Here is a 14,144-nt window from a genome sequence, read left to right on the forward strand (position 1 = left end):
GTCTTTCCCTGCTGAAAGACACTTTATCTTCAGGATAAAGGGTCAACCCTTTAGCTAAGTCTATCAGGCTCTTCATGACCTGGCTCAGCCTCCTTCTGCTGCTTCTCCATTTGCCCCCATCAAGGCCCCTCACACTGTGATAGTTTAAGGACCTAAAAAATACACCATACCTTCTCTTGCCTGGTGCGCATCTTTGCAGATGCCAGTTCCTTTGGTCTGTAACCCTCGCCTCCCTCTGCTGGGGGAGGGGTGCAGCAGAGCCATGGGATCTGACCCTGGGGTCCAGCCTAGCTTTGCCCCTGCCAGCTGGTGGGGCTTCTGCTGTGTTACTCAATCTCTAGGTGTCCTCATCTGCAAAATGGGGACACGGGAAAATAATAGTGCTTGCCTCAGAGGGTGGTTGCAAGAATTAAATGAGTTATATATGCAAAGAGCTTGCAGGCTGGGACCACAGTAATCGCTGAATAAATATGAGCAGTTGTGATAAACATTCTGCGCCTGGCTGGCTCCTTCAGGTGTTAGCTCCTTCAGGTGTTAGCTCCTTCAGGTGTTAGCTCCTTCAGGTGTTAGCTTAGGCACCACCTCCCTGCACAGGACAGCTCCCAGGGGCCTGTTGCTTGCTCCTGTTGATATCTCCTCTTCTACCAAAGTACCAACACCTGTCGCCCCTAGGCATTCCGACCAGATTGCAAACATCATGAGGACAGACAGCACCAGTAGATTGATTTGGTGCTGGAAGAGACACAGTAAATAATGAATGACATCTCTGAGAGTTCCAGAGATGCGGCTCCTGGGGGGTTGGCGGTGGGCCACTGAGTACCGTGAGGATGAACAGGCAGGGGACCTTGACACCGCAAGCAAGAGACAGAGCCTGGGCGTCCAGAGTATCTAGGGCTCCCGCTTGCCCCGGGAGGGACCCCGGGCAGGCACTGCGCCACCGGCAGAAGGCTGCGCGCCACTCGGGCCGGGTCTGCGCCCGGGGGAGAAAATGCAGCCGGACGGGTCTGGCAAGCGCGCTGGGGCCCCGCCCCCGCCCCGCCCCCCCCCCCCGCCCCGCCCCCGGCCCCGGCCCCGCCCCGCCCCGCCGCAGCCGGAGCGGCTACCGCCCCGCACCGCCCCCTCGGTCCCAGCCTGCACCGCCCCCGCGCTGGGCGGGCTCCGCGCGCTTATTCGGCTGGGGGCAGCGCCGCTGCGGGCCATCCGCCGGCCGCCGCTGCGGGATGCTGCGCTCCACGTCCACCGTCACCCTGCTCTCGGGCAGCAGCGCCGGGGCGCCCAGCAGGAGGGTGAGTAGCCAGGGGCGACTGCCGCCGCCGTCCCGCTTCCCCGACCCGGCCAGGACCCTAACGGGGTCTGGCGTTGGGGACGCGCTAGAGCCAGTTCCCTGTTCCCCCCGCCCCTCACCCTCAGCCTTGACCCGCACCCCCACCACTCTGGACTCAACTCTACCATCCTGTCCCAGCTCCGGCTGTGATCCTCTGGACGGCCAGCCACCGGCTCGTGGAGCTTAAGGGACTTTCTGGAATTCCCAGAGATTTTCTTTCCTTCCTGTCTCCTCTCTTAGGTCACGTTAATTGGTGGCACGAGTTTAAAAAGCAAGGGGGAAACATTCCTGCATTTCCTTACTTGAGGTTCAAAGGGAATGAATGTCTTTAACACCCAACTTTGCCTCCTTTCGGCGATTGAACAAAAGGTCACTTGTCCCCACTGGTGATAGTATAACACCAATTCTGGAGTGAGCTTAGCTAAAGTGTGGGCTTCACCTTACAACAGCGAGATCAGCAGCAGGTTCCCCAGGAGCCCAGTGGTATGGAACTCGGATTTCTGCAAACCACTTTCTTCGTTCTGATTTAAATACCAGCACAGGGGCTGCGGAGGTAGCCCAAGGAGCCCTGGGCCCCATCTACAGGAAGGCTGCACTTTAGAAGCACTCTGTTTCTCCCTCACCTTGGTTGCATTTTTTCTTACCTCTCCAGATGCTCTGTGAAATGATGCTAGGCTCATGCAGGTTGCACCTGTCCGGTTCTGTATCTCTTCCAAGATCAGGCCTCAGAGTGCCCTGCCAGGGGCTGGCCTTGTGGCTGCTTAGTTCATCCCTTTCTCACAGTACTTATGATATCTATCACTTGGTGCCTCTTTTCTGTGGTTGAGACTTCTCTTATGTTCCCCAAGTTTTAGCTGAACAGATGCTTAAGTCCAAGTCAGGACCCCCTTTGGCACCCCCGACTTCTAGTCTTGCCCACGTGCCTATATGCTTTTCCATACTTCAGACGAGGGACTGACTTACTTTCTGTGCTTTTTCTCTAGAAGAAGGTCATTGTGTTACTCTTGGGTGTGGGCCAAGTGATGGATTCTGGGGGGATCTTGTGTGTGTGTGTCTGTGTGTGCAGACATGTAGGACTGACAGAACTCTGCTCGTCTGGTTATTAGCTTTGTAAAGCAACATCCCCATCAGGTCCAAGTGGGTCTCCATCCACAGTCCCAGCCTTACTCCAAGCAGGCATTGGCCTTTTTTCTATGGAAGTCCTGCTCAGTTGGAACACAGTTGAGATTGAGAAAGAATGAAGTGACTAAAAATCCAGCCCTGAGCCTGGACAGAGGCATACGTGGGACCAGACTGCATGAAAGTGTCAAGGGCCCTTCCAGAAATGGTTGGCTAGATTGGGGGGGGGGGCGCACTGCCTCTGGGACTAGCACACTAGATAACCTTTGTGAAGATTGTTTTTTTCAAATGTTTACTGTCAAGTATTTTTTTAGTTGTTAGTGGCACAGTGGACAGACTGTTGAGAAAGCTTTGCCTTTTGATTAAGACAGCCAAAGTACTTTGGGCTAGAGGGGCCAGGGACCCAAGTGGGTCTGTTATGTGGGGCTGTTATGAGCACACAAGTACTGGCACACTTGTTCAGGAAAGAAGATATCTAAAGGTTCTAGGATTCCCTTTAAGATTTCCTCTGCTCGTGATCTACAAATACCACAGATCCTGGCAATGTGTGTGTGTGTGGGGGGGCAAGGTGGGAAGATGGGATCCGTTGATTGATTTTTTTTTTTTTTTAACAACATTTATAGATATCCTGGAGGATACAGGGCTAGGCATTGGGATCCACTCTACCTGTGGAGGCAGTCCTTATCACAGACTACCATCGTACGAAGTGATAGTTGTTATAGTGGGGTACAGTGTTAACAGAGTTGGGTGAAGCTAAAAGGAAGGGTTCTTCCCAAAGCAACTGAGGAAGATCCTCTCTCTTCAGGAGCCATTTGAGTTTGGTTTTGCAGGGTGAATAGGAGTTCGCGGGATGACTGGCATTGGGATACTGAAAGGAGGGAATGTTACTCATTTTAATGTAAGTCTTGGCATACACTGTATCATAATGGCATATTGAATTTGCAAACACTTATGTTTTTGGTGAAACAAGAATGGGATATCTTGAAAATAAAATTGTAGACCAAGTAATCATAAAAATTGTTCCTGATGTCGAAAGTAGTTTGTCAGTAAACTCTGTGTCATCCTACCTTTCCTCTTGGATATTGGACAAGTGATGGTCTTGAACAAGAACATGCTAGCCACCATCATAGCATTTCTGTTTTTATTTAAAGAGCTTACCAAATTAGGGACTGTGGGAGAACCAGGCTGTGTTGGTCCAGATAGTCAAGCCAGCTAGAAATGGTGGTGACAGCTGACACTGAGCAGGGAGTTTTCTGAGTCAGCCAGCCAGGGTGGTGTAGCTGGATCAGACTATCACAGGTTATCCCCTGTCCCATGGCTGCCACCGACAACTTGTATTTCCTTCTTATCTGAAATCATCTCTCAAAGGAAAAAAAAAAACTGGTGGGAAAGTAATTTCTCTCAGCTGATAAGCAAAGAAGCATTTATGGAAGCCAACCAGCAAGGGTTGGGGAAAAAAAAAAATCTACCTTCAAACCAGTTGTGCACTAAAAATAGTTTTATCTATGGCAACGGCAGGAAGATAGATTGGCTGGAGAATAACCACAGACAGCACGATGCCCTTTGAGAGTGCCGGGAAGACGTTTACAAAAACACTGACATCCCTTCTCGATTTTGAAGGGAGTTTTGCAAACGAACTTAATCCCACTGAATGAGCCTTTTGAAATGAAAGGTCCGCTGTGTGGCCAGGTTGTATGTGTTGAGGGGGGAAGGCACATGTTGCTTCGTGCAGCCAAATGCTTTTGGTGAAGCTGTTCAGCTGGGGTGGCGAGAGACGAGATCTGTCAAGGGTTTCCTCCAGCACCACGCCGTCTTGATAATGAGAGATTGTTGGCTGGTGTGATGGGTCGTGATCCCTCAGTGGTTCATAAAAAGAAAAACAAAACAGAAGCAAACCCAAAAAAGGCCAGAAGATAGGACTGTCTTGCTGATCTTTCTGTTTGGCAAAGGTGTCCTCTGTCCAAACCCAGCTGGCCTGCTGGTCCTCCCTCCTTAGCTAACACACACTCTTCTAGGACACATTTCTATCTGGTTGGCTCAGAATAAAGAATTTTCTTCAGCTGGCCAGTGAATGGGTCACACAGGTATTTACTTCCTTTTCACAGAAACATCTGTGTGCATAACCTCTGTATCTGTGGGCTCCGAGGAAGGGACGTTGGACTCTGGGGCCTCAGTGTCCGGTGGAAGGAAGCTAGTGGCGGCACCCACCAGGAATGGGTGGGCAGGGGGCCCACTGCCCCCAGAAAATAGGCAGGCTCCTCAGCAGGCCAAGTTGCAAAGTTTTGGAACTGGGGCATCCTTAGGACTTAGCCAAAAAGCCTCTTTTGTTTAAGTGTGACAGTTGTAGGTTCAGAAAAAATCTCCCAACCTCTGTGCTTTGGTTCACCCAACTTGCTGTGTCAGAGGAAGGATGAACAGACCTTGAGTCTTGGGGGCACTTAGGACACTTGATTTCCTCAAGATGGTGAACCCATGGTGCTTCTGCAGAGGGTATGAAGTGGGATTCTGGACCCTTCCTTGTCTTCAGTGTCCTGTGAGAGGGCTGCATACGTGGTCTGTGTCACAGTTCACCTGCCCTGTGTACCCATGCCTGAGCAAGAACCCCAATGCCTGAGCTTCTGATCACTTGGAAAAGCCTTTCAGGTCAGCCACCTCAAAAATGGTCTAGTTGTGCTCGAGGAGTTGTGGATCCAGGACTAACGAACCAGAGACCATGTTGAAAAGCTTCCATCTGAAATACTTTAAGCCATTACGTGTGTCCTGGTCTTCGAGCTTCCGGTGGCCGGCTACCCCAGCCGAAACAGTTCTGATGTTCTCCAGCATGCAGAAGAGGGACACGGGGCTATTTCCCTCTGTCTTGCTGTCGCTGAGTGATTATTTCCTAAATTTCAGTCATACTGCTGACTCTTATTTGTACTTTAAGGCCAGAGTGCCCTTTCTAAAATGCAACTCCCAGTCAGCTGATGAACCCACTTCAGGAGCCCTCCTTAGTCCTACCAGCAACAAGTCCAAATTCCATACTCGAGCATCCAGGCCTTTCTGATCTGGCCTTTGCCTTCCTTGTCCCCTTCCCACACATTTTCCAGATAATCCACATTGCTTGCCATCCCCCAAGCTTTCCATGCTGTTCCTCACCTCTTTCATGCTTCTTTGAGGAGGGGTCACCTCCTCCAGGGAGCCTGTCTGAATTCGCCTTTTCCGTGTTTCCCTGGAGGCCTGTACACCCGGTTATTGTTTACATTGTCTGTGATTAACTACTGAGGAGAGGGGTTAGGGACCCTGCCTCCCCAAGCCTGATGTAATTGGTGCTTAAAAAGAGAATGGGGTCACTGGGGTCCTACAGGGGCCACAACTCACACTGAATCAGCAAACAAGAAACAAGGAAGAGAAACTTGGGATAAAGCCAGCCTGTCACCTCTGGCCCACCTGGGCAGGAAGCAGGTGACAGACAGTTGGGAGTGCTGGTCCAGCTGAAGAGTATGACAGTTCTGGGAAGGCCTCCAAATAGTTGCCCCATCCTGTTGCACAAGTTGACGTCTCATTCCTTTGGTTAAGTCAGTGGTTCTCAACCCTGGTTATACATAGAATCACTGAGAAGCTTAAAATATCTGTGCCCAGGCCCCACCCCAGACAGTTTAAACAGGAACCTCTGAAAGTAGAGAGTAATACCCGGGTTTTTCAGGAAGCTCCCCAGGTGATTCTGATGTGCAGCCAAGAATAGGAACCACTTCTTGAATCATAGCTGTCTTCTTCGAGCTTTCTTGGAAATACAGACATTCCTGGGATGGTGCTCTGGAAGGTCACCTTGCCTTTGTGGAAGGTCAAGGTGGAGGTGGGTGCAGAGTGGGGAGAGGGGTTCCTAACACTCCAGGTCACACTGGTATTTCTGCGCATTCACTGACCTGCATTTTCTCTCTGCATGTTGGCATTCCTGGGCACATTGTGTGCCTGTATAGAAGTGAGCCGGTGAGGATAGGCAGGAGAGATCACTGTCCTTATATTTATGAATTTTTGTCCAGAGTCCATCCCAACACAGGAAAGAGGGGCTTGAGAACCCCTTATACCACCTACAAAGAGTCCAAGTCTGCAGATCAGCTCGTGCCGCCTGGGCCATATTTGGCCCTCTTGGCTTGTTTTGTATGCCTCTGAGATAAGAATAGCTTTTCCAGTGGCCTGCAAAACCTAAATATTTCCTATCTGGCCCTTTACAGAAAAAATCCGCCCCACTCTGATGGAGTGGACCAGGCCTGCACGTTCAGGACCACAGGGGAGCTAAGAGGTCAACTCCAAGAGGCGTACCTTGCTCCACACAGTCTGACCCACATAGTCCAGAGGCCTTATAATTGGGCCAAGTAGAGTGTGGTGCCTGTGTTCCGAGCCACAACACAGGAACCACACCTCCTGTTGTTAGGTGGAACTGGGCAGGAAGCCACCGTCAACGAGTGGACCAGGCCTTAGAGAAATGGAAATGCATGTGGCTAATTTCCTTAGGGAAATACATCTCTGGCAACTCATGAGCACCCCGCCCCCTCTCTGGGTCATCTTCTCCACCCCTTTTTATTTGATGATACTTTTCTCTTGGGTGAGCCCATGTGGTGAAGCCAAGAGCATGATGGTATGTGGCTCCCCAGTTTCTCCTGTCAATGGAGACCAGCCTTCTGCCTCCACAGTGGGGGTGGGCAGAAACAGGGCCCCAGAGGATCTGCCTAGCTCCCGGGTGCCCTGAGTTGCAGACAAGGGCTTGGTTGTGTGATTCTTGTGGAGGAGGCTTGAATAGTATCTGTGACTCCCTTGATGTCCCTCCCAAGGGGGTTGGTTTGAAGAAGGTAGAAGGCGCTCTGGGGAGTTTCAGATATATTTGCCTTACTGCGTTTTACTCCTACTGGTATTTAATTTACTGAGTGAATACCTATTATGTGTTGATACTATGCTAAGCCCAAAGGGTGACAAAAGCAATTAAAGCATAAAGCTTGCGTGATCTCTTCCCCTATTTCCCAGCCCCCCTTCAGTCCATGTTGCAATGCATGGACTGTAATAGGAAGTGCCCAGAAACTGCTGTTGAATCACTTAACTCAGATTTGAGTGTTAGTCCCTTCCTGCAAAGAGGTGGATGACTCCTGATTGTCTTCCACTAGAGACCTTGCTTCTCCATCAGGCCTTTCTTTGTAGCTTGTTAGAGTTTGGCCCCTACCTGTCTGTTTTCCTTCCCCACTCTAGTGTAGGTTGTAGACCCACTTAATGTTCTCAGAACATTCTCACATCTGTGCCTTTGGCCTGGAGCAAATGCCTTGCCTCATAGTTGTTTGCTTTTGCGATGATGGATTCTCCAAATCTCAATGAACAACAGAGTCTTTCCTGTCTTTCTATACCCAGCTCAAATGTCATCTCCAGGAGCCTTTGATATACTCCCACCTCCGATTAAGACCATTGTTCCTTTTATATTCCTACTCCTTTGTAAGAAAGTGCAATTCCACCAACCTTAACCACCAGGCTCCCCTGCCTTTCAGGACCTTATACTGGTAGTGTTAAGTGTTCCTATGTGCCTTTTTTGGGTGTTTTTTTGGATGCTGAGCTCTTGGGAACATGGCTGTTTCTTTTTCATCTTGGTACTCTCATTGCCCTTAATAGTATTTTATAAGAGTGGGTGTTCCATAACCTAATGATGAAATACACTGAGTCCACCTTCCTGCTTTTGATTCACTGCAACAGACCATTCCTTGTAGGGACAACTAATCCAGTAGCTGTGGTGTTCAGGGTAAGAAAGATTTAGTTCTTCTCATTGTTCATAACATAGGGCTGAGCCAGCTACTGTGGGAGTCCTGGGAATAAAGGACCCTGCCCTTCTCAGGTACTGCCCAGCCTTGGCTGCTCTGGAGATCATGTATCAGAGTTTAAGGAAACCATAAAAATCAGCATCATAAAATGCTAAAAGAGAGATAAGCTACCCTGCCTTGATCTTACTCAGGGGGAAATTTTCCCACGGGGAGATTGCCTGAAAGTGAATGAATGAATAAAGGAGGTAAACTACACCAGGTCAACTTAGTGGGTTCCTTCAAAGGTTACTTAGTGCTTCTGTTGAGGAATTCAGGATATTTTCTAGACCTCTGGGTGGTTCTCTTTGCTGCTCATGAGGCACTCCTGTGGATCTAGGAAAGCTTGATCTGTCTCTGTTTTTTCTAGATACAGTGTCTCTCAATCTTTATTATTGCTATCACTGCTATTATTTTTAATTAAAAAATTTACACAAAATTCCACAATTTACAGGATGATGGTTGCATCTAGGTAATAATACAAATATTTCATACCAATAGAGGCTTCCTATGTGGCGACTTGGAAGAGTTGGACACAATGTGGGAATCCCACTTTATAGGGACAACCATCACCACTATCCATTGGTTGTGTTTCCTTCAAGATTTTTTTTCCATAAATCTATGCAAATTATCAGAGTGTATTTAAAAAACAAAAATGAGATGATTATTCACATTTTTCCCTGCAATTTCCTTTTTTTTTTTTCCCCCCACATGACAACACATTTGACCATCTTAGGAAGGCGTCTGATCTTCTTCCATGCTGGGTTTCCACTGTGTCTGTGCAGTCTGTCCGTCAGCGGGTCAGTACTGATGAGAGAGTGCTGGCCCCATGTGTAGCCCGTACCTTACAGCACCTCTAAGGACAAGAGTAAACATTGGACTCAGGGGCTGGCTGTGACTTCAAGAACCCGCTACTGTTGCCAGATAGTTTTGAAGTCAAATGTGTGATTCTACAGGTTCCTTTTAGGTTTGTTCATTATCTCTCACCAGGGAAAACTGATGGCTTAAGGGAAATACATTCTGTATTTCTCGTAGGGTTTTGTCATTCCCCAGGGTACACTTGGCTCAGTGTTGAGTGCTGCGGGAAGTATGCTGAGGTATAGCAGGGTTCTGGGTGGACGGATCAAGAACTGTCTCAAACAGGGGAGGGATTCAGTACACTTTTGGGTGATTGGACCAGTGGAGTCCCTTCTGGGCTTTGTGCCCTCTTTGGTCTTTATTCTGAAAATTACATTAGGGACCAATCACCCTCCAAAAAGGCATCACTTACAGTAGATCCATGACCAAATTGTTCTTTCATGAAAAGCAGAACCATAAAGCCGAGCGGGACTATTTCTTTTTGGAACTTACAGGATGATGGTTGCATCTCGGTAATAATACAAATATCTCATACCTATAGAGGCTTCCTATGTGGCAATTTTCCTTTTATCTGCATTTACACTTGAGATTCAAAGAGATTGAAAACCTTGCCCATAGTCAGCACAGCCAGGAGGCATTGATATCTGTAGGTGTGGGCACTTGTGCAAGCGTGTGTGTGTATTTACCCATGTGTATGTGTGTACACGCGTGTGTCTGGAGTGGGGTGGAGGAGGAGAGCACTTCCTTTTCTCTGCAGGATGGTGCTGCCGATTAGATCAGCCTATCACAGAAGATTGTTGGCTATCACAGACTTGGGTTGCCTACCTGCTGTGAGTCCCACTTTGGTGTTTGTGGAAATGCCAGCTCGTTTCGACCAGTCCAGGTCAGGGGTTTGCCTCCCCCGGAGGAAATCTGATTCCCTGTCTGTGCTCTTGGCTGTCCGTGAAGAGAACTGCCTCCTGGCTGGAATGGGTGGTTTGTCCCTGGCCAGCAGGACTAGCAGTGAGTTTCGAAGGGTTCAGTGCCAAGTTGGCCACATCAGGGGCAGTGAATGCTCTGGGGCTTCTGGGGGATGTAGCTTGCCCAGCGGAGGGTGAGGATGGAGAATAATTATGAAACCAAGTCATTTAGTTGAAGGAGCTGGGGTTTTTAAGTCCGGAGGAGAAGACGTTCAGAGGGAAGGAGGCCAGTGTAGAGGAAAGGGAATTCTGTTGCCATCTCTGAGGGCAACCCTGGGTCCCTTAGATAGGAGTTCAGTGGGAAGATGCAAGTTCCTCATCAGGAAGTTGGCCACACCGGGGAGCAAAATGGGATGTCTCGAAGGGAGGTGACAGTGTATATGGAAGTGCTAACACATGTCCCACGTGGGCGCTCTTACCTGCAGATGGAAAATGCTATCCTTAGTCTTAGCGTCCACCTGCCAGGTACATGGGTGCATGTGGGGGTTCCTTTCTAGGCTAGCAAAGATCCTTACAGTCTTATCCCATTCTGGGTGTCTAGGCTCCAGGGTAGTTCTGCTCAGAGACCACCCTCTGGACCCGTGTGGACCCGAGACCTTGCAAACACGGTTAGGGCTATATTAATCTGCGAGTGCTGCTGTAAGAAGTACTGCCAACCACCGGGCTCAAACAACAGACATCTATTATCCCATGGTTTTGGAGCTGGAAGTCGAAAATCAAGGTGTTGACAGGGTTGGCTCCTTTGAGGGCTGTATGGGAGGGAGCCGTTCCAGGCCTCTCTCTCTAGCGTGTTCACATGGTGGTGGTCTCCCTACATGTGTGTCTTTCTTCAGGTTCCCCTTTTTATAAGGATATCAGTCATTTTTTTAATTAGGCCACCCCTGATGACCTCATTTCAACTGGATAACCTCTATAAAGAGCCTGTTTCCAAGTAGGGTCACGTTCTGAGTTACTGGAGGTAAAGCTCCAACACAGGAATTATGGGAGGACACAATGTGGTCTATAGCAGGGACAAGCAGCACTCCCGTGAGCCAGGCCCACATGGTTATGGGCTGGGTACTCTGCATGCTGCTGGGACCCTCTCTGGGCTTTTCCAGTGGCCCAATCCCTTCTCCCTGGGAAGTGAGAGCAGGACTGGGCTGTGACATTAGGGTGAGGTAGACATAGGTGGCATTAAGTACTGTCTCGTTGGGCAGACATCGCCGCCATTCACCTGCAGAACATGTGTATCTTCTCAGACTGAAACTCCATATGCATAGAATAATAACTCTCCATTCCTCTGTGTCCCCAGCCTGTAGCAATTACCATTCTGTTCTCTGTCCCCGTGCATTTGACTATTCGAGGTAGCTCAGATACGTGGAGTCCTACGATATTGGTCTTTGTATGATTGGGCTTCTTTCATGAACCATAACGTCCTTAAGGTTCATCATGTTACAGTGTGTGAGAATTTCCTTCCTTTTTAAGGCCAGATAACATTCCGTTCTACGTAGATACCATGGTTTATTTATCCGTTCAGCCACTGGTGGACGTTGGTGTTGTTTCCACCTTTGGGCTGTCGTGCCTAATGCTGCTATGAACACGGACTTTTAAAAAAACTTTGTGCTTAGGCATGTTTATGTCTGTTGGAGAAAGATCTGACAGGAGCCCCGGAGAAAGCACCTTTACAGCCCAGACACCCGGTGTGTGTTTTGACCTTTGCATGTGAGCTATGACTATTCTGTACGTGTTGTTATAGAACCTGAGCCTTTCAAAAAAAAAAAAAAAAAAAATGTTTGAGGGGATCCTCGATGGCTCAGTCATTAGGCATCTGCCTTCAGCCCAGGTCATGATCCCAAAGTCCTGGGATCGAGTCCTGCATGGGGCTCCCTGCTCAGGGGGAAGCCTGCTTCTCCCTCTCCACTCCACCTGCTTGTGTCCTCTCTCTCGCTCTGTCTCCCCCTGTCAAATAAATAAATAAAATATTAAAAAAAATGTTTGAATGCAATGAAATTACTTGGTCATGTCCTTGTTTTGAGGATCAGGGTGGTGCTGTGCCCCATCTGGGCCAGGCAAAGGCTGGCCTTCGCCTCAGGTTCCCCTGCGGGGTGGGTGACATCACCTCCTTGCTCAGCAAGGGAAACAGGCTCTGGGAAGCACAAGGTCACTCAGCTCTTTCTTCCTCAAAGGCGGGTTCATAACTGGCTTCTCCTCTGCGTCTCTCTTAGGCGAATGTCTGCAGACTGCGGCTGACCGTCCCCCCCGAGAGTCCGGCCTCAGAGGCAGGTCAAAAGAAGACTGAAAGAAAAGAACAAGTAAGCCGTCTCTGAGGCAAAGCTCTGACAAGTTCTCACCTTGGCACTCCTTTTATTTTAACCCCGGCCCCCGCCCGCCCTCCATCCAGGCTATTCACAGAGTCTGAATGTCAGCAACGCTGCTGATGAAAAGGCCCTCTCGACCTTCCACCCCATCTTCCATCTTCCCAGACGTCAGACCGCCCTGCCTGGCTGGCCCTGCCAGCCTCGTCCTGCCCCTACTCTTGTTTCTTGGTGAATGCTGGCTCTGGGAGGCCTCGAAGCTGTCGGGACGCTGGGCTCGGTGACGGGTGCCATGGCAGGGAAGGGGTTTCTCCAGAAAAAGCCCAGTCCCATGGAGTCAAAGGGCCCTTTGTGAGCTGCCCGCGGCCGAGCCTTTCTCAGCAGCTGGAGGCGGAAGCCCAGCTCACAGCGAAGGCCGCTGGGAGAGGCTGGGCCTGGCGGGTAGCCTGGGCACGGGGCAAGGGCACTTGGCTAGAGGGCGGAGGAGGTCAGCAGAGGTTTCTGTGCTAAGCACTGGGCTGTGAAGATAAGTCTGACCTTGTCCTTGTCTTAGAGGAGCTCGAAGTTTTTCAGGTGAGACAGACCAATGAACAGTGTTGATGTGCTAGTTCAAGTGTTTGGATCTGGAAGGCAAGGAGAGCTCTGGGAACACAGGCAATGGAACAGCTGACTGCCAGGGCTGACACCGAAGCAGAGGCCCAAAGGCTTTGTAGGAGGTGCTGCTTGCCTCTAGGCCTCTTTTTTAAAAAAGATTTTATTTATTCATTTGACAGAGATCACAAGTAGGCAGAGAGGCAGGCAGAGAGAGAGAAAGGGAAGCAGGCTCCTGCTGAGCAGAGAGCCCGATGTGGGGCTTGATCCCAGGACCCTGGGATCATGACCTGAGCCGAAGGCAGAGGCTTTAACCCACTGAGCCACCCAGGCGCCCCTCATCTCTAGGCCTCTTGTTCCAGGCAGGCCATTTTTCTCACTTGCAGATGGTTACGGGACACCTCCTGGATTCCAGACTCTATGTGTGTGAGCGGAGTATGCGGTTGCTACACTGTAGGTACAGTAGTGAGCAGAGCAGTGAGCAAGAAATGCCTGTCACTCACGGAACTTACCTCTTAGTCAGGGGGAGAAGGAGAATTAAATAATCATATTTTACTTTATTTCTTAAAAAAGATTTTATTTATTTGACAGAGTGAGAGAAAGCACAAGCAGGGAGGGCAGAGGCAGAGGGAAAAGCTTCTTGCTCCCCGCTAAGCAAGGAGCCCAATATAGGGCTCGATCCCAGGACTGTGGGAGCGTGACCAGAGCTGAAGGCAGACGCTTAACTGACTGAACCACCTAAGTGCCCCTAAAACATCATATTTTATAGAATTTGGAGGGTAATAAGTGCTGTTGGAGACCAAGCAAGTGAAGGGGACAAGTGCGTTGGGGGGTAGGTGGTCATTTTTCCTGTATATATATTTTGTGTAAGCATAAAACAATAAAATGATATGCGGTCATAGAAGTTTTATAAGTAGAATCATGAGACAGTGACAAGCCTTGCTATGGAGGTGACCACGAGTGCAGCCCCCTGTAAAAAAGGAAGCTCCTCTTTGAGTGGTACATGGTTGATAAAATCCGTAAATTTACTGTTGGTCTTTGTCTCTCCTCCTTCTCGTATGCCCTTCTTCTTCCCATTTTCTACTACGGACAGAGCTCTTTGTACTAATTCAAATGATGAGTGACAGGGGAAGGAGGAAGCAGGCAGGGAGAATGAGGTTATGACTAGAACCAGGCTGTGAGAACGTGA

General features: G+C 49.5%; 1 protein-coding gene across 3 annotated transcripts in view; it reads left to right on the forward strand.

The window, feature by feature from the left end:
- Window positions 1–1,091: 1,091 nt before the first annotated feature.
- Window positions 1,092–14,144, forward strand: part of LOC101674511 (myocardial zonula adherens protein) — a 90,499-nt gene continuing 77,446 nt past the window's right edge. For all 3 annotated transcript variants that reach the window (XR_006602785.1, XM_004777292.2, XM_004777295.3), the window contains exons 1-2: window positions 1,092–1,286; window positions 12,275–12,361. Coding sequence is in view for 2 of the 3 variants with exons in the window: in XM_004777292.2 (XP_004777349.2) it covers window positions 1,221–1,286; window positions 12,275–12,361 (153 nt within the window). In the remaining variant the exon portion in view is untranslated. The remainder of the gene's footprint in view (window positions 1,287–12,274; window positions 12,362–14,144) is intronic.

Source organism: Mustela putorius, unplaced genomic scaffold (assembly GCF_011764305.1).
Source record: "Mustela putorius furo isolate JIRA1106 unplaced genomic scaffold, ASM1176430v1.1 tig00003896_pilon_pilon_pilon, whole genome shotgun sequence".
Taxonomy (NCBI): Eukaryota; Metazoa; Chordata; class Mammalia; order Carnivora; family Mustelidae; genus Mustela; species Mustela putorius.